Source organism: Tachypleus tridentatus, chromosome 6 (assembly GCF_004210375.1).
Source record: "Tachypleus tridentatus isolate NWPU-2018 chromosome 6, ASM421037v1, whole genome shotgun sequence".
Classification (NCBI taxonomy): Eukaryota; Metazoa; Arthropoda; class Merostomata; order Xiphosura; family Limulidae; genus Tachypleus; species Tachypleus tridentatus.
In genome coordinates this window covers 96,869,616-96,889,402 of record NC_134830.1, presented here as the reverse complement: position 1 = coordinate 96,889,402, position 19,787 = coordinate 96,869,616, and the positions used below count along the sequence as shown (strand labels likewise).

Here is a 19,787-nt window from a genome sequence, read left to right as displayed (position 1 = left end):
TTTTACAGAGAAGAAACCAGAACTTGTAATGCTGTATTTTTAGTAAAAATTTCTGCATGAATACAAGTGCTGACTATTCTGAGTGCAAAGTGATTTTCATGTTAAGATTAAAAATACTTTTATTCATCTAAAAGTTCAATTTCATTTCCATAGTCTCTAAAGCCTCCTAAATAAACTAACTTTTCTCAATAAAATCTTTTTTTATCTGTTATTTTCTCTACCCTAACTATACACAGCCAGACAATTTGACCAACCTCATAACCACTATAAAATAGGTATGTAGTAAATCTAACATATCCTTTTATTTATTTCTGGAATTACATCAATTATCAACAATAAACTAGATTGTTTATTCTAAACAGCTTAAAACACCAACAGCTGCGTCTTATAGTATTATACTACACCCATTTCCAAAGCCAAATATGCATATACTTTATATTCAAATTTTACCATCTATAACCTATGTTCTCAGATGACAGTGATAACCAGTTACGTGAAGGTTGCAACCAAATAGTTTTGACACGTTAATTTTTCAAATGACGACATTACAGCACTAGCAGCATGTGGAAAATCTAGAGTTGTGGGATCCACACCAAAGGAACATGCAATAAAGCAAGAGGTGATGAACATGGTTTTGCTACACCAATTCATGATGGAGGATCAGCTCCTGTTCAGGACAAGAGTAGTTGGAGGAGTGAACCCTAATGTCTCATTGCACAACAGCTCGAATGTTGCGTAACATCCACCCAATTTCAGTTTCAATAAAACTCTAGTGTTAGAATTCAGTTATAAGATGCTTTGCCTGGTGATTATTTGGACTTATACCCAGCTTTGGTGACAGAAACAAATCAATATGCAACAGTCAAAATCAACTAACAGCAACCACTGCAAAGAGAATCACACCTAAAATACTAAATGGATACAGATGGAATAGAAATATTTTTGCCTTTTTGTTTCACATGGGTCCAAACAACTCACTTATCTTAGAAAACTACTAGAGTACTGATATTCTGTACATCATTTTTAGGGGTGTTATATGAGTCACAACCACTTCCAAATGTTCTTAAATTTTTGACATTTTGCAAACAATTCCATGCATTGCGATGATCATTTGTATAAGGTACAAATACAAATCAGTCACATATTTCTTAGATTTCTACATACAATACTATATTGTAATTACAAATAATCAAGAAAATTATTTTTTAAACAAAAAATAAAACTATACCAAAGTCCTGTGATCAGTTCAAAGCCAAATACACACACTTCATCATGATCCATTCACATTATAAGAATAAACAAACTTTCTGTAACTTTAAAGTCCATGCCCTAAGTAAAGCTATTGAAGTAAGAAAGCAGAGAGTACATACATTATTAAAAAAAAAAAAAAATCTGTCCAATTCTATAACTGTAAAACAAGTCACAGATGACCAAGCCTAACCTTGAAGTCGATGCCTTCTTGTCAGTCACCACTGTAGAAATTACTGAATTTCTAACGCTTTTTTTCTCTCACAAGTCTACCTTTGCAGTTAAACATAAACTTGATAAATTTTATACATTTTACCATTTTCATGTTGTGATTCTGTTGAAATTTCCTCTTCAGATTTCTTTTTTGGGAAACGTTTTCTATCTCCTAGACGAGGAGCTCGTTCTCGCTTTTCCCCTATTTGAGGCACTTCGACACCTTCGACATTGGATAAAGAAATTCAACTATTCACAAAACATTGCTCAAACAATATTAACACTATTTCTGACTTAACTGAGTTTCATATTTTTATTGTTTTATTGTATTACCATAAAACTACTATAAATTATAAAACAAAGAATGACAAAATATAATAAATTTAAAAGAAAGTGTTAATCTTCTGCATAAAATTGTATCATTTTTATCAGCTTATATACAAACAACATAGGATGTCTCAAAAGTTAATCTTCATGTAAACCCTTTTCTTTTTTGTTAACATGTACAACTATTGTTCAAAATAGCTAAATAAATAATACACACATTTGGAACTTGTAAATTTCTTGATCAAACACTACAAATCTCTTACTGTAAGAAAAACCTTTGTCTGGGGACTCCAAACTACATAACTACTTTTCAGTTCAGAATCATAGTAACTGTTTGTTGCTCAATCACAGTTTTAATGCAATTAGTATGGTACAGTGTTGTTGTTAGCTGGTTTTGACTTCAGTTTTAGTCCAATTTGTTCAAAACAATATATTAATTACTTTGTAAAAACACATTTAGATCTTTCTGCATACTCAAGCTAAGTGTGCCTTCATTACAACTTTAGTTTGCAATAATTTAACTTTGATTCATTTCATAGAGTGGTATAAACACTTTTAAGGTATTTATTTTTTTACTATGAGTTTTTGAGAGTTCTTTTAGTTTTAATTAAAAAAACTGTGTCGTACATTGGATGCTCACAACTGTTTCTTATCCTGTACTCTATTTTATTGTTTACTTTACATGTAATTTTATTAAACACAGTTACATCAATATGAGTTTGTTTGTCTAACCTCATAAATGTTATTCAAATAGACTAACACAATGCCTGCAAGAGAGCACATTTTAAATGGTGTACATGAAAATGATAGAATAAGGAAAGTTCACAAAAAGGGCATGAAAACTACCACAGGTGTTTTGCATGTTGCAGTTAGTGTTTTTAATGTTAAAGAGTCAGAGAATGAGTACACTGTTTACAATGCTTGAGTATGCCAGGAAACTATATTGAACAAGTCAAGAAAAAAATTCTCAAAAAGGAAGTAAATGTGGAGAAGGCTAATATCAATCCTTCAAAAATAATGCAAACAAGATAGTAGGGATGGGATTTTCATCATCTTTACATGACAGCACAGGCACACAGTGTAGTAAAATGTTAACACACAAAAATAGGATATATTAAATAAAATGAATATAATTTGGATAAACAATACAAGACATCCCTATGTAGGCAGTGTCACTGCCTGCCTGATACCCTTTGATTATCATAATTAACTTACCAATTTTCCATTAAAAGCAAAGTTTAGAACACCATATGAGATATTCAATTTATAATTAGATATAATTATATTATTAAAGAAATTAATTAAAATGTCTAATTAATACAAAAAATATCAATTTCATTTATTTTTTATTAGAACTGAAACCATTTCTAACTTTTTACAAAGCACCTAATGCAACTTAAAACAGTATATCAAATTTACCTTTTCTTTGGTCTTTGCATTTCTACATTCATATTTTCATTAAACAAGAATGAAATAAAGTGAAAATTCCTAAATACTATATAATTTTAATTTATTATAATGTAATATCTACAAATTATGGAATTAATACACAGTTGTATTTACTTTCACCATACCCTGTTGTCTTAAAACTTCTAGAGTTGCTTCCATTCTTGCTCGGGCTTGTTTCTGAGCTTTAGAAAGTAATTTCCCTTCTGCTTTTAATCGTTCACGTTTTTCTTTTTCTTTCTGTTTTTTCTTCTCTTTTCTTTCTTGCTCTAAACGAAGCTAAAAAATAAAACAGGGAGCTAAAGTTTATATAAACAAAATAATGTTTTTCATACATTTAGAACAAACAAATTAGTTTAATGTCTTCTGTTCCCTTATCTCTTACTTCCCTATTCAGACTAATACACTATAATATTTTAACTGTCTTTATTTAAATGACATATCCAGAAGCTAAAATACCATGAGTTTTCAACTATCCATCATTAATTCAATAACTAATATTTCAAATATTTACATCATAATATTAATTTAACCTTGTAATAAACAACACTACAGCTCAAAGTAATTTCATATTTAATCAAGAGGCCAGAAAGAGTTAATCTGTCCAACTTCTGTTAATCACATATGAGATATGCACACAAATGTGCTGTTGGATCTCAATAAACTATATTATTATTTTAATATTATTCTGTTTTTCATTATTAAACCAAGAAAAGTCAGAATATAAAAGTACAACAGACATCCAAGACTTCACCAAACTGAACTATTAGCAAAATCCCATTACTTAATAATAATCATTAAAAATCTGAACATAAATAATGGGATGTGAGCTATGCATTTGCAAACTGATTTACAACTTGTGTAGTGAGATTATTAGAGCATTATTAGGTTAGATTATGCAAGACAAGACAATGAAAAAAATCTGATAACTTTTCACACAGTAAGCTTGTGAGCTGCTCATGCGTAACATATTTCAATACAATAACTTGAGCTGTGCATTCACTGAGTAATTTACAACTTAAAAATAAAAAAAAATAAAATTAAGTATAAACAAATGTAAACTGTTATGAGACTTAAGATATTTAGGATAAACAATTGTAATTTTCTGTTACAATCTTCAGTCATTTCAGAAAGAAAAAAGTGTAATTAAAATTTATTTCATATTTCTTATGGTAGTCACATGAGCAGTTAAAATCAACCTAGTTCATACAAAGTTAGGGTAGAGAAAATAACAGATAAGAATAGTTTTACAGAAAAAAATTAATTTGCATTTAGGAGATTGTAGACATTATACAAATGAACTTTCAAAATTTTCAGATAAGTATTTTCAATCTCAATACAAAAAACATTACTTTGAATTTGAACCAGTCAATACTCTGATTCAGTTTATTCTTAGCCAAATCTTTTTATGTACAAAAGACTTGTAATATTTATTGACATTTTACAAAATTTTGTGAAAATACATACAGCAAATTAAAAGTTACAATATGAAAAATGTTGATGAATACAAGGTTGATCACACTGACCAACCTTGTATAGAAAAGGATATTAATATTCATTAAAAGAAACATGTAACCTTGCTAGTTTTGTAACTAGCATGTAACAACACAGACTAAGAAGTTAATGAATTTCTCTTATGTTCTTGCACATTGTATTTGATGAGTGTATACCAGACTGTAGACATGAAAATGTTAACTAGTAAAACATGAACATTTAAGCAAAAAGTAATTGTTGATCACTAAAATTGTAACTGTTCAAATAAGCTATTTTTAAGTGTTTTCTTAAGCTGAATAAGTGTAAACATTTCTATAAGCTTTGATGAAATCCTATTTTAGAAAAATATTAACTCTCTCTACATGAGCATCCTCCTTTACTGTGCATGTCATGATTTTTTTTTTCTTAGTGACTTACATTCAAAATTTAATTAACATACTTTGTTTACATCATAATAATTAGTATAGCATAAAATCATATATATAATTAATATATGGATAATTAAATAAATTTTAAGTTCTTACTTTAAAATAAATATTTTAAAAATCCTAAATTTCCCCCAGTGTGAGAGATGTGACACTCTCTCTTCTAGACATTCCCTCTTCTGTAATTTATTCACCACTCTTCCAATAAGTAGGAAATTTAACTAATATTACTGATCCTCAAATCATCATCATCATTCATACAAAATCAGACTCCTCTTGTGTCAAAGCAATTGTTATAGCCTTTAATCCTATTTGGTTACAGAACCATTAAATACAAAATCAGACTCCTTGCCACACCCACTTGTCATATCCTCTCTTTCAGGATTTGTTAATAGTTCTCATTGATGTTGAGAAAACCCACTTGTAGAGAAATATATATGTAAAAATGGCTTGTTTGGGTTGAGAAAATTTTTCTTTTCGTAAAAAATTTTCTCAACCCAAACAAGCTGTTTTTACATATATATTTGTTAATAGTTCTGTTTTATGTTTAATAACATATTATTTATAACAAATTGAAAGCCAAGGTTTTAGTCTATAAATTTCATACAACATTGTTTTCTAAATAGAGAACTGTCGATTTCTTTTTTAGTAGAAAAAAGACAGTTAGAAAGTCAGAGAAATGATGACAATTATGGGATATCATTTGTTCTTTGCATGTTATCATTATATGTCTTTGGTGCATTATTTAATATAATAAAAATTATTTAATGCACTAATATCATTTGAATAAAAAAATAGGGTTAAGTGTCATCAATAGTTGACAGAAAAAAAAATCCAGGTAAGTAATTAATTTCCTGTTTTTCCTGTGTATTCTTTATTTATTGTAATAAAAATAGCTATAATGTAAAAAAGGAATCTATATGAAAAGCTTGGAGTAGCTCGTGAGTAATGAGAGGTTAAAAACTTATAATGGTGAGAACATTAGTAAGACATTGTCAATAAAACTCAAGTATAACTATCTGTATACTGTTAAAAGTTTAAAACTACTTAGGATAAATGTAGTTTCATGTTAAAGTTTTAAGTTATTTTAGAATGAAAACAAGGTAATTTACACTTATTTTAATTTTTTTTATGGTGGTTACATGTTCAGTAAAATGAACTAAATTTGTACAGAGTTAGGATACAAAAAAACAAAAACAAAAAACAGATAAACTACAAAGTTTCATAACAAAAAAGTTTGTTTGGAATAAAGCACAAAGCTACACAATGGACAATCTGTGCTCTGCCCACCATAGATATCAAAACCTGGTTTCTATGAGTCCACAAACATACTGTTGTACAACTGAGGGGCAAAAAAAAAGTTTGAAAATTCAGATAAGAAGTTTTAAGAATTATGCAAATAAAATTGGACAACTTTTTAATTTTAAACTGAAAGTCACTTTGCACTTAAAATAGTAATAAAACAAATCCCATACATTCACAAACAAATCTTTAGTAAAATACTTCATTAAAAAATCTGATTGTGTACAAAAGACTTGTAATGTTTCTCAAAACTCTCCCAAATTTTGTGAAAATATATACTCTTCAAAACAAGAAATGCAAAAGGGATATTTTTGTTATTTTAAAGAGAAATATATGTAATAACGTTACAAGCTCAGAGTATGTGATGTTACATGTGTTACGGCACTGATTGTCAGACCAAAATGACAATAAAAGTTGTGCACTTTGAAAATGGAGGAAAACATCGGATTTTTTGCCAAAACGTATGCGTGTCCAATAAATTTGTTTGAGAGATCTGCATGTTCTGCAAGTGCAACATATGCAAAATCCCTATAAAAGTGACGGGTTCTCGGTTTCCATAGCTCAGTGTTAAGCCATTGACACGCAATACAGTTACGCCAAGACTGACTGAAGCACAACGCAACAATGCCATTGGTCACTTGGAAGCAGGTGAATTTCGATCAGATGTTGCTAGAGCTGTGAATGTCCACCCAAGCACCATCACAAGGCTATGGAATCGTCACCAACAACATGGATCAACTCGTGACCGTCCACGATCTGGCAGACCTCGTGTGACCACGCCTGCACAAGATTGCAACATCCGGTTACGTCACCTTCGGGATAAGACCACCACTGCGACGTCTACTGCCTAAACCATACCAGGGCTGCGTAGAATTTCTGATCGGACGATACGCATACGTCTATGAGATGCAGGAATCCGATCTCGACGTCCAGTCAGAGGCGTCATCCTCAACCAGCAACATCGCCAAGCACGGCTGCAGTGGACTCGGGCACATCGGGTATGGCCTCATCGACGATGGAGGCATGTTTGGTTCAGCGACGAATCACGTTTTATGCTTCGTAGGCAGGATGGAAGGACCCGTGTTTACTGTTGCCGAGGTGAATGTTTTGCAGCAAACTGTGTGCAGGATGTTGACAGATTTGGTGGTGGCAGCATCATGATGTGGGCTGCCATCGCCTACAATGCATGAACAGACCTTTTGCACATTCAAGGGAATCTTACGGCTCAACGAATACGTCAACGAAATTCTTAGGCCCCATGTGCAACCCATCATGGTGAACGTCAACGACATTTTTCAACATGACAATGCCCATCCTCACACAGCCCGACTCACCACTGTCTTCTTGAGACACCACAACATCAACATTCTTCCCTGGCCCTCCAGATCACCAGATTTAAACCCCATCGAACATCTCTGGGACTAGTTGGACTGACGTCTGCAACGGCGACAACCTCAACCGCAGACTCTACCTCAGCTTGCAGCAGCTTTGCAGGCTGAGTGGACAGCCATTCCACAGGATGTGATTCGTCATCTCATCGCTTCCATGGGCAGGAGATGCCAAGCAGTTATTGATGCTCACAGGGGGCATACTCGTTATTGACATTGAGTGACGTTAAACTTCACCTAGTGAGTGTGGACTTCGCCTTTGCAGACTTTGGATGTTCAGCAGTGAATGTGCAAAGTTTCACAAATGTCATACAGAACTACCCAGAATAAACTTGTTAACAATTTGTCTCATATTTTGCCTTTTGCATTTCTTTTTTTGAAGAGTATATACACAATATTGAAAGTTTTAGTACAAAGACCTAATGATTACAAATGTGTATACATACTCAGTAGTTTAAACTAAATCCTCTGCAAAAGCTTTAAAAGAACTTGATTTTTTTTTGGAATTTTGCACAAAGCTACTTGAGGGCTATCTTGTGCTAGCCATCCCTAATTTAGCAATGTAAGACTAGAGAGAAGGCAGCTAGTTATCACCACCCACCGTCAACTCCTGGGCTACTATTTTATCAACGAATAGTGGGATTGACCGTCACATTATAATGCCCCCATGGCTAAAAGGGCGAGCATGTTTGGTGCGACCGGGATGCAAACCCGCGAACCCTCAGATTACGAGTTGCACGCCTTAACACACTTGGCCATGCCTGGCCCACTTGAAAAAAAAAAATAAAAAAAAATCAAAGGAAATATGTGAAACAGTATTCAAAAGTTTTATATCCAGTAACATTTATTGTAATTTTAAATACATTAAAGAAAACCTTTCCCATATAAATAATTATATTTTCAAGTTAATGTTCATGGAGTTAAAATTCTAGTTTTACACACAGATCAAACCTTTTCAAGTCTCAAACATTCAGCTTCTTCAGCAGCTCGTTGTTTTGCTTCCTCCTCTAACCTGAGCCTCTCTTCCTCTTCTTTAAGTTTCTTCATAGCCTCTTGCATGGCAGCAATCTTTAGTTGAAATAAATTAACATTAAAAAGATATATTTTGTGCAAGACATTGTGTTGGTTATTTAAATTAAATAATTTAACTCTTTATTGAATTAACTTTTAAAAACACATTTCCTGTTTCTATGATGGCTTTACTGTATCCAAAAATCAAATACTTGTTCATATAGAAATTAGTTTTAGCTGAACTAAATATAGCACCCCATAGTCATTTTACATTAATTACTGAACCAATAATTGAATATTGTATCTAAAAATGACTCAAAATTAAACTATTTCCTTTCTTTAATAATGGCTATATTTCACTTATTAATAAAAACAAAGTGCAACTTTTTGTACTACAAATTCCAAGCCTGTTAAATATTCCTTTATAAACAAATTAATTTTGTTTCCATAGTTGCCAATCTCTCTGTGAACATCATTTTTGTTCTTTACAGAGATTTAATTAAGATATTGATTTAAATACATTTCCCTGAAACCTTTCAATTATCAGAAATATGTAAACAATTTCTTCTGAGCCATCTTTTTCAGCCAAAAGTTAATATTTTCCTACACTGGAAATATATGTCCAATAGATACTTAACTTTTTTCATACAAGTTTTTCTCATTCAGTGCTGCCCTTTACATGCACAAATATTTTTGCTTACAACAAGCCTTGAAACTTCCACCTACTCCATATTTCTACCTGGTTCAGCAAGACTGTAGAATGCAAGTAAACAGGTGACAATCTTTCACCAAGAAGAGTGTGACACAATGTCCTGTTGTAGCTGATTCCTTCTATACTGTAGAATACAATTGTTTCTTCCACATTGGGGAAGGGGGGGGAACCACCAAAAGTTGGAAGAATGAGTGGGAAGTGTAAGCGAAGGTAAGTATCTATCAAAAATATATTTTCATTGCAGGAAAATACTAACCTCCAATATGATATCTTACCTCCTCTAACAAAACAACTAGAATCCCACAATGACTAGGTGGTGGTACAAGTGCAAAATGTACTTCAATGAACACCCTGTGGTAAGTGTTTGAAAAATGACCATTGAGTGTCACTTCTTGTTAAAGGGACACACTCATGAAAGACCATACCATATCTGATCTAGGTTTACTCTTTGCCCTCAATGAATAAATATATCACACAAGGAGCAGTATAGCCATACATGCCACGATAGTAGGAGGGTTTTTAACCACCTTCATCTGGTCATTAAACCAGATTAAGTCCAAAACCAAAGTGAAGGAATAAGTCACCTAGTCCACAATAGGAGAAGAAGGGTCTTTGACCAAATGTAGACAGATTTGTTCAGGGTGTAATTAACCAAAATTCAGAGGTTAACTCTTGTCCAGTGATACTGGGAATGAATCATCCAGATCACAGTTAGAGGAGGGTCCTCTATCATCTTTAATTCAGAATCAGAGACCAAAAGGGAAGTACTTCTATTCCAAGAAACCAAGCTATAATGTATGTATATCCAACATAACCAAGACCTGTTCCCCTAGGAACTAACATCTGTATGACAGTTGGAAGGTAGAGGATCAACTCCAAAACAAAACCATGCAATATTGAGATCGTATCATCCAGTTCATAACAGGAGAAGAAGAAGAGTCCCAGCCCACTCACATTGTGGGCTTGTGTTGGGTAGTCCAGCTCCAACCCATCACCCAGGAACTGATATTCAGGCAGTAGAGTAGTGAGAATTAGGGGATGAGGGTTCCAGCCAGAGAGGTGAAATGATAAAATTAAGTTCAAAACCATACAGCAACTGGTATTGTACATTAAGTCCATGGTAGAAGGATAGTCATGCCTCTTCCTTTCACTTTCCATCTCCTACGTATGGGGGTGGTGGACCATGGAGGATTTCTTCTCAGTGTGTAAAGTCCTGCTCAGTTGAGGGCAGAAAAATGAATTAAAGTCTGGAAGAATGTAGCACTGGAGAAAATACAATGGGTAAATGCAAAACCCTATATATAAAAGTATACTATTCCTAACTTGTGAAATGAAAGGAGCAGCAAGGACAGGCAGCAATCCCCTTCTATTTTACTCATGCTAGTCCGTGAGTGTACAATGAGTCAGACATATATGATTCAAAGCACTACGAGAAAGAACTTATTAATAGTCTTGCAGAACACTCCATCTTAATAGTGAGCATTACTAACCTTATTGGCAATACAGTGTAAATTTACAGAATAAGTATATCTGGACAGACATTATTTGTCACACAGTGGGATCCAAAATAGAAGAGGAATACGAGGTCTGTTAAAAAAATACGCGGACTGACGTCATAAAACAAAATGTACTTTATTTAGATGTTATAGGTCTGGGACCCCTTCAAAGTACTCTCCTCCCCAATGCACGCACTTATCCCAATGGTGTTTCTACTTGTTGAAACAGTGCTGGTACGCTTCTTTTGTAATGTCCTCCAGCTCCTTCGTCGCATTTGCCTTAATCTCGGGAATCGTCTCAAATCTTCTTCCTTTCAAGGGTCTTTTGAGTTTGGGGAACAAGAAAAAATTGCAAGGAGCAAGGTCAGGTGAGTAGGGGGGGTGGGGAAGAACAGTGATCGAGTGTTTGGCCAAAAACTCACGAGTTCTGAGGGCTGAATGGGCTGAAGCTTTGTCGTGATGGAAAAACCAGTCGCCACTCCTCCACATTTCTAGCCTTTTGCGATGGATGGCGTTCCTCAGACATTTCATAACTTCAATGCAGTAAGTCTGGTTCACTGTGGAGCCTTCGGGGAGGTACTCGTGGTGAACAACACCCTTAGCATTGAAGAAAACTGTCAGCATCGCCTTGACCTTGGATCGAACTTGGCGAGCTTTTTTGGGTTGGGGGATGTTTCACCCATCCACTGGGACAACTGGACCTTCGTTTCAATGTCATAACCATAAACCCATGATTCATCACCTGTTATGATCCTTGACAAGAAGTTTTCATCTTCTGAACAATCAAGCAGTTCCTGACAAACCTGGACGCGATGGGCTTTTTGTTCGTCCGTCATCAGGCGTGGCACAAATTTCGCAGCAACGCGGTGCATCTTCAATTTTTCGGTCAAAATCTCGTAACAAGATCCAACTAATATTCCACACTCTTCAGCAAGCTCCCTGACAGTCAAACGTCGATTTGCCCGCACCAGGGTATTGATTTTGTCAACGTGTGGGTCGTCAGTTGACGTGGAAGGACGTCCAGGATGCTCATCATCTTCAATGGACTGTCGACCATCCTTAATACGTTCATGCCACTTGAAACATGCCGTACGCTTCATAGCAACATCACCGTAAGCCGTGTTAAGCATAGCAAAAGTTTCAGTTGCAGATTTTCCAAGTTTAACACAAAATTTCACAGCAAGTCGTTGCTCCTTCAGGTCATTCATTCTGAAATCCGTCAAACGAAAAAATTGCATTTTACTTAAAACCGCGTAGCTAATACACAAATGAAGATATCTGCAATTGGGAAATGGCGTTGTAATCAGCTGATCTGTGCGAACCTAGCGACACCAAGCGGATTCCCCTGGAACCAACTGGAGCCGCGCAATTCAAACAGTATGAGTATTTTTTTAACAGACCTCATATGACCTTGTAAGGAAAGAGGAAGAAATTAATAAAATACCCAACTCAGAATTGAACCAATGTGTGTAATATAGCAATAGACAAAAAAGCAATATCTAGATGAGGAGAAAACAACAACCAGAAAGGGTAAATGGAGGATGAACATGTTAGGTGTGGACAACCTTTCAACTTTGATGATTTTCCCCAACTGACGATGTAAATGGGCAGACAGGGAAAGGTAAGCTGTCTAATCAGATATGATGACACCTTTAAACAAAACACACTGTTGGTAGATAAAGATTATTACACCAATGTGATAAGTGAGTGAATCAAATCCATAAGTGTGGGGAGTGAAAGAAAGAAATGTTTCCAGTGGATAAATAAATGGGAACCATGGAAGGAAGCTGCGTAAGCAAATGTGTCCAAAATCACACATAAGACATAAAAGGGTATCAAGAATATAAATGGAAAATGAAAGGTAGAGAAACCAATGTAAAGGAGACTTTGTCTGCACAAGTTGCCAATATCCTACAGAGAAAATTGTGGTCAAGATACAGCAGAACAAAAGACCAGTGATAGAAAAACATGATACATCTATGGCAAAACATCTGACTTCTGATCATCACAAGGAAAAAGAGGCACAACGCAGGTTGTAAGGGACAACTGACAAATGGAACAGACTCATATGGGGTTTGGGTAAAAGCAAAGAAAAAACTATAAATTTCCAACCTGAAGGAGTAGAGGATAGAAAGGATCCACAAAGAACTCCAACAACAAAAAAAGGGAGAAAAACATGTGGCAACCAGTGTCCTCCCAAATTCTTGTTGTGAACTGTGAATAAAGACAAATTGGAGAAACAGTAACTGAATAGTGTGGCAAGGATCCAAATGGGATGAGACAAGTGATTTAGGAAAACTTCACATACATGACACAAATTCTGGGAATTTAAATACGAAAAAAACATAACACAAAGATATGAAAAAACAATTATTCTGAGTCTGAGAAGATCAAAACACAATGTTCCATCAAATAAAATTTAACCAGAAAATTTGGACAGGATGAACCCTCCAATATTTAGAGAAGGAAGTAAAATTTGGTGTACCAAGGAAGAGATCAAACTGAGGATGGATAATAATGAAAGATAACATACCCAAGTCCACATATCAAAGGTGGCTAATGAAAAATGACAACAACAACATCCAAATCATAGCCAGATTCACCAGACAAAGAAATGTCACAGGTTTCGGCTTGGAAAAGTAAACAACTTTACAACAAGCCTTAACTCCTGTTTAAAAACCACAAAACTCACAGACAAAAGTGTAGGGCCTCTATTCTGACACACGGCAGGTAAAATATTGTAACATTCATCACAACTGCAGCAGTAGTAGTGAAATAAAATTCAGAATTCAGTTCCACTGGAGTGAAATTCAAAATCAATAAACTACAGTGAGATTATCACTGTATAATATGATGTTAAAAGCAATTAAATTGTTTAACAAACAGTGTGAAAAAATGATAAACTTAAATTTTAAAACAAAAACATATCAAGTAGTGAAGATTGAAGATTGGGTTCTAAAATATAGAGGGAGCCAGCTGCAACAGGAGACTATCATGATCCTTTTGATGGAGGGTTGTCAAATGCTTATTTACATGCCACATTGCAGCTCAGTGATGTAGAAATACACAGTAGATAGAAGTTAAGAAAACATTGTGCATACAGAGGGCAGCAGTGAATGAGAAAAGCTATTATGCAAGAGGAAACGATATGGTATCAGAATTCTCATGATTTTTATGCTTCAGATATTCTACATATTGGTACCATACATAAAATGAGAGCTTGCTATTAAATTTTAAATTATTTTTATCAAAAGTAAAACATTTTAACTTCGTTTATTTTATAATTGATTTGTGAATAAAGTATCCTATTATTCCTGATGTTTAAATCACTTTCACTGTTTAATATCCCTCCTCTTGGGATGTAGATAATTGCAGTACTTTTTACTTAATTAGTGCAAGTAGGCCAGTAACGTTATGATGGAATAAAAATGTTTTTAATACAACTTTTATTTCACATTTTTAAACACATCTGATATAAAATCTGCAAAGATTTACACACGCTCCACTAATCCACACTTAGAATAAAATAATCACTCAAGTACATAAACATAATTTATGGATTTCTACAAATGTTTGTATACGTACTACAATTTTTTTAGCTCTTCAATTAACAGTGCAAATACCTTTTCCTAAAAGGTTTTGATTCACATGGAAATGTTCCTTTTACTACATTTTGAGTTATAGTAGTTTCTGATTACTTAAATTACATTGTTGACAACATGTTTACCATTCAAATCTTAACATGTAAAAGAAGTTTTCCTTTTAATTTTTTATTTGGAAACCCCCCAACCATATAACTGACATATTTTTGACATAATTCTCCTTACTTTAAAAGCACACATTTGCACATCATGTGGAAATTAATTTACAAGTCATTCTCAAATATTAGTGACTTATTTTAACTAATACAACTTCTAACCACTTAAAATCAGATTTAATGTATTCAGTCCTTTTTGATTTATCAGAGCAGTTTACAAATATTTAAAGATGTTTAAGAATTTCTATATGTAGTCCTACCCAAATCCAATTTAAGGGAAGCTAGGCTATTTAACACATTCTGAGAAGTGTTGCAAAAAAAGATTTTTCACAGGTCTTTATTGTTTATTATATATATATACACGATAAACAACAGTAACCATTTATCTTGTCTCAAAGTAATGAAACTACATTCCATTAACATAGTATATTCTGTAACACTTGGTGGAAAGCTTAAAAAAATATATAGAAACATATACAAATTAAAATCTTAATTTAATACTTAAAACTGTGTGTCATGCTCCTAGCTTTCTAAATAAAGCAATTGTAACACACATAAACATGCTACTTTTAAGATGTGTTGCAATATACTCAGTTTTTTACATATTTGTTTTTGAATTTTGCACAAAGCTACACAACAAGGGTTATCTGCACTGGCCATCCCTAATTTAGCAGTGTAAGACTACAAGGAAGGCAGCTAGTCATCACCACCCACTGCCAACTCTTGGGCTACTCTTTCTACAAATGAATAGTGGGATTGACCATCACATTATAATGCTCCCACAGCTGAAAAGGTGATCATGTTTGGTGTGACAGGGATTCAAACCTGTGACTCTCACATTACGAGTCGAACACCTTAACCCACCTGGCAGTGCTGAGCCTGTTTATTACATGCTTTCATTCTTGATTTTTTTTTTGTTTGCTACAGCACATTACGTCAGTAAAATCAATATAACCCTAAATAAAATTATAAACATTATTTCAAAGGCCACACTAAATTTTAAAAAAATCAGACAAATGGTTATCAAATTTCCATTAAAACATAATATCTATCTGAGATGTAAATGGTTTCCTTTTTTTAGAAGTAATAAACAAAATAATGATAAGAAGTCTAAAAACAGCTGACATAAAAAAGTGACATCATCTCTGATTTCTAAAGTACTAACAATACTGGTTGAATACTCTAATATTACAATATTTTTAAAATATTCAGCACATTATTTTCTTGAATTAATCAAACAACATTCAATAAGCACTAAATGCTTTTTTTTAGTTTATATATGTATTACATATTTCCACTTTAAAGGACATTATTATACCATTAATACCTGCAATTATTAAATATTTACCTGTTTTTTTCCAGGTCTCTTTTTATCTTTCTTATCTTCTTCTCCTTTCTTTTTTTTCTTCTTTTTTCCATCACCTTCTTCATCTTAACACGAGTAAATTTATGTATTTCACCAAAATTTAAATAACATGCAAAGTGCAACAATATTTTTTAAACAATGGTAAACATTCATTTGCTAATCACATGCCCTAAACTTACCTAAAGAAGAGCAATAGCCATAAAATTCACCAAACATAAAATGATGAGGAAAATAGTAAATGCTGTGGCAAAACTTGTATTGTTGATAAAGTTTTTCTTTAGAAATTTTTTAGTATCTGGGATCATACCTTAACTTGCAACAAATAAAGAGTTTAGCCTTCTGTTCTGTATACATGTTGGAAGAATTTTTTAAATAGCCATTCTAAATTATGTAGTATCAAATGAACCATTCTATTGCTCCTACCAATTACATAATTTTCCATTATATATTTATATACACTGATTGCAAATCTGTCAAAGGCACAAGGTAATGTAAACTTGTCTAAAGTCATGATGTTAAAATCACTATACTTTAACACATCGTAGTATTGATTTAGCTCATGACAAAGTCACTTAACTACATGTCAAAGTTCTTTTGACCACATCATCATAATTTGAATTAACAGGATACATTTTTGTTGAAATCTCCATAACAGATTATTACAAAAAAGTACATGTTACTGTGGTCACTGACTAATGTTTACTAATGGAAAAAAAATGGAAGGATTAAGCAAACACACATAACACTAACCTTTTTCTTCATCAACATCCTTAGGTATTTCATCTTCTACAACAGCTTTCTTTTCTTCAAGAGGTAGTAATGTCTCTTCCTTATCTTCAGTAGAAGGAGTTTCAACAACTTTGTTTTTAATTGTCTGACAAAAAAATTCAAAAAGTGAATAAACAAACTATTAAGTACTTGTATTTCTACTCTAAAAACAATAAAAAACAAAAAAAACCCATTAAAGTACCCTATTAGAAATTGCTACTTTCAGAATTAAAATAGGCATCTTACAAGTCTCAATGGAATTAGAATAAATGGCACATATTTTACTAACAAAAAGACCCATGACAGAATCCTTTTTCCTACTACCACATAATACTTCTCAATAGTTATTTGAAGACAGCACCAGATTAGCAGCCAAAATGTAGGATATAAAATAATTAGCAGTTAGTTACAAAAAATTTGTAATTTCACTTAGTGATCATAAAGGCTAAGAACCATAACAATGACCACTGTAAGCACTTGGCTGGCAAAACAATCTACTATAAGAAATAACCCCATGTTATAGTTAACTGCAAATTAATAGTTTGAATTAAAAAAAACAAACACAATTAAAATAATGTGTATGCCCTAAAACATTATATATAAAATGTGAAAAACAAGGAATAATACCTTGTTTTTTTGAGTGCTGAATTATAGTCTGTGGTGCTTTACAATGAAACAAATATTTTAATTCCTTGAATAGTAAATGTTAAAAAACAAAAATAATTGCCCAATAATTAATAGTTAAAATTTTTCTGAAAATGTGAGATAAGGATCTACTCATATTTTACTGAAAATGTCATGCTTTACGGACCTTTTTTTTTTTTTTATGGTAAGATTTTCCAAGAGCAAACTTGTTGGAGGTTTTTTTACTTTTTACTCTTCCACAAAAGTTTTGTTTTATTTTTATCTTAAATGGGTTTTCTTCTAAGGACTCAAACTACCTTATGTTTCTAGTGTCTTTTCACTTCTTGCATCCAAAAACAAGAAGATAACAGATTGGTCCAGCACAGTTGATTTCTCCAGATATTACTGTCTATCTGTTAGAGATAGACCTTTTACATATTCTGGGAGATTAGCCATAGTAATATTTGGATAGCAGTTGACTAAACACTGAAAAGTTGAAACAGTAACAAAACAACAATAAATACACCTTACATTTTGATTAACTGAGTAAAACCTGTTTTGCCATCCAGTTCTATGTGCATGCATGGATGTCTCAATCAAAACATAAATAAACTATCTATACAAAATGTAAGTATGACAGTAATGTAATAAAAAGTCAGCATCTTTCTAGGAGAAAAAAAAAATGCTTAATTTACAGAAGGTCCAGCCAGATATCAGAACTACGTGAGATGGGAGCCTGTTAATGCTCTTTGGGGCAACATGCACACAGCTGGGAAAGAAATTAATTAGTAAAACAATTCTAACTCTTTTAAAGCCTCCAGAAAGACCACAATACAATTACAGTTACCAGTCAGAAAAGGAAATAAAATGGAACAGAAAAGCAGAAAAATAAAACTTATGATATAATACTAAGGTGGTTTAAATACTAATTTAGGTTACATCTGTTAAAAGAATAATAAACCTCATAATTACAGAAAGAAAAATAGACATTAACTTCCTCAAGTGTATGTGTTTGTGTGTTTTCTTATAGCAAAACTACATCAGGCTATCTGATGAATCCACCAAGGGGAAGTGAATCCCTGATTATAGTGTTGTAAATCTGTAGACTTACCACTGTACCAGCAGGGGACTTCCTAATGTGACTCAGCATAATGCCACTTAGTTGATATTTCATTTTGTAATCAAGACAAAAGTGAAGAGGCATTTATCCCAAATAATTTTCTAATAACTGGTCATCATAGAGATACTGTGCCTCCCACATTCACTGTACAAAGTACAATCACCCAGTATAATGTCTGGAAAGACAGCTAAACAAATGTTAAAAACAACATAAAATTAAATTTAATATTTTCCCTTCCTTGGAAATGTATTGCAGATAAATGTTCACCTCTCTGTAAAACAATAATCTATAACCTCACTCTTTAAATGTTTGTACTGTACATGCATTACACTTTTGAAATAGTTCTCACATTGCATGTAATAAAGTAATCTCAGACCATACCTCTTCACTGCAAACATTTAATTTGAACTAATGTTGCATTTAAAATACCACATGACATACAAATATTGATACTTAAGTGTTTTTTTTTAAATATTTACTTTTAAATTAAGAAATTGAATAATGTAGAATGCAAAAGTTTGAATTATAATCTACAGTTTGATACCAATCTTGTTCAGTAAAATTTTGAATGCAAGTCAACAAATATGACATGGCCTTCAACCCATGACTCAGCAATAAGATTAAAGAATTGCAAGAGAGCTTTTGGTCCATCTAGATATTCCAATCACCTAAATTAAACTGAATGCTAAGAACTCAAAGCCATTCCTTATCATTCAAATATGTATTAAACTTACTCTTAAACTTCACTAACTTTACTGTATCTACCATCTCTTATGGCAATCTGTTCCAATAATCAGCCAGTTAACAACAATAAAGTTGTTTTAGATGAAAATGACTCCTACCCTGTCAAAATTTGTCCCCCAATGTTATCACTCTTACCATTAAATGCAAAAAATAGTAATGCATTAACACTCTCCCTTAATAACCTTCAACACTTCTGAATCTTCTTTTCAAAATAAATCAAGTTCAGACAAATTAACCTATCCTCTTATGAAAACCTTTCTATCCTAGGCATCATCCTCGTATCCATTTCTAAACATTTCAACAATTCAGTGTCCTTCCTAAGGTTAGAAGCTCAAGACTGAACTAA

General features: G+C 33.0%; 1 protein-coding gene across 2 annotated transcripts in view; it reads right to left on the bottom strand.

The window, feature by feature from the left end:
• Window positions 1–19,787, bottom strand: part of eIF5B (eukaryotic translation initiation factor 5B) — an 88,672-nt gene that overhangs the window by 48,001 nt on the left and 20,884 nt on the right. For both annotated transcript variants that reach the window (XM_076506431.1, XM_076506432.1), the window contains exons 5-9: window positions 16,936–17,059; window positions 16,168–16,250; window positions 8,795–8,911; window positions 3,363–3,513; window positions 1,565–1,684 (exon numbers count right to left, since the gene is read on the bottom strand). In XM_076506431.1, the coding sequence (XP_076362546.1) occupies window positions 1,565–1,684; window positions 3,363–3,513; window positions 8,795–8,911; window positions 16,168–16,250; window positions 16,936–17,059 (595 nt within the window). The remainder of the gene's footprint in view (window positions 1–1,564; window positions 1,685–3,362; window positions 3,514–8,794; window positions 8,912–16,167; window positions 16,251–16,935; window positions 17,060–19,787) is intronic.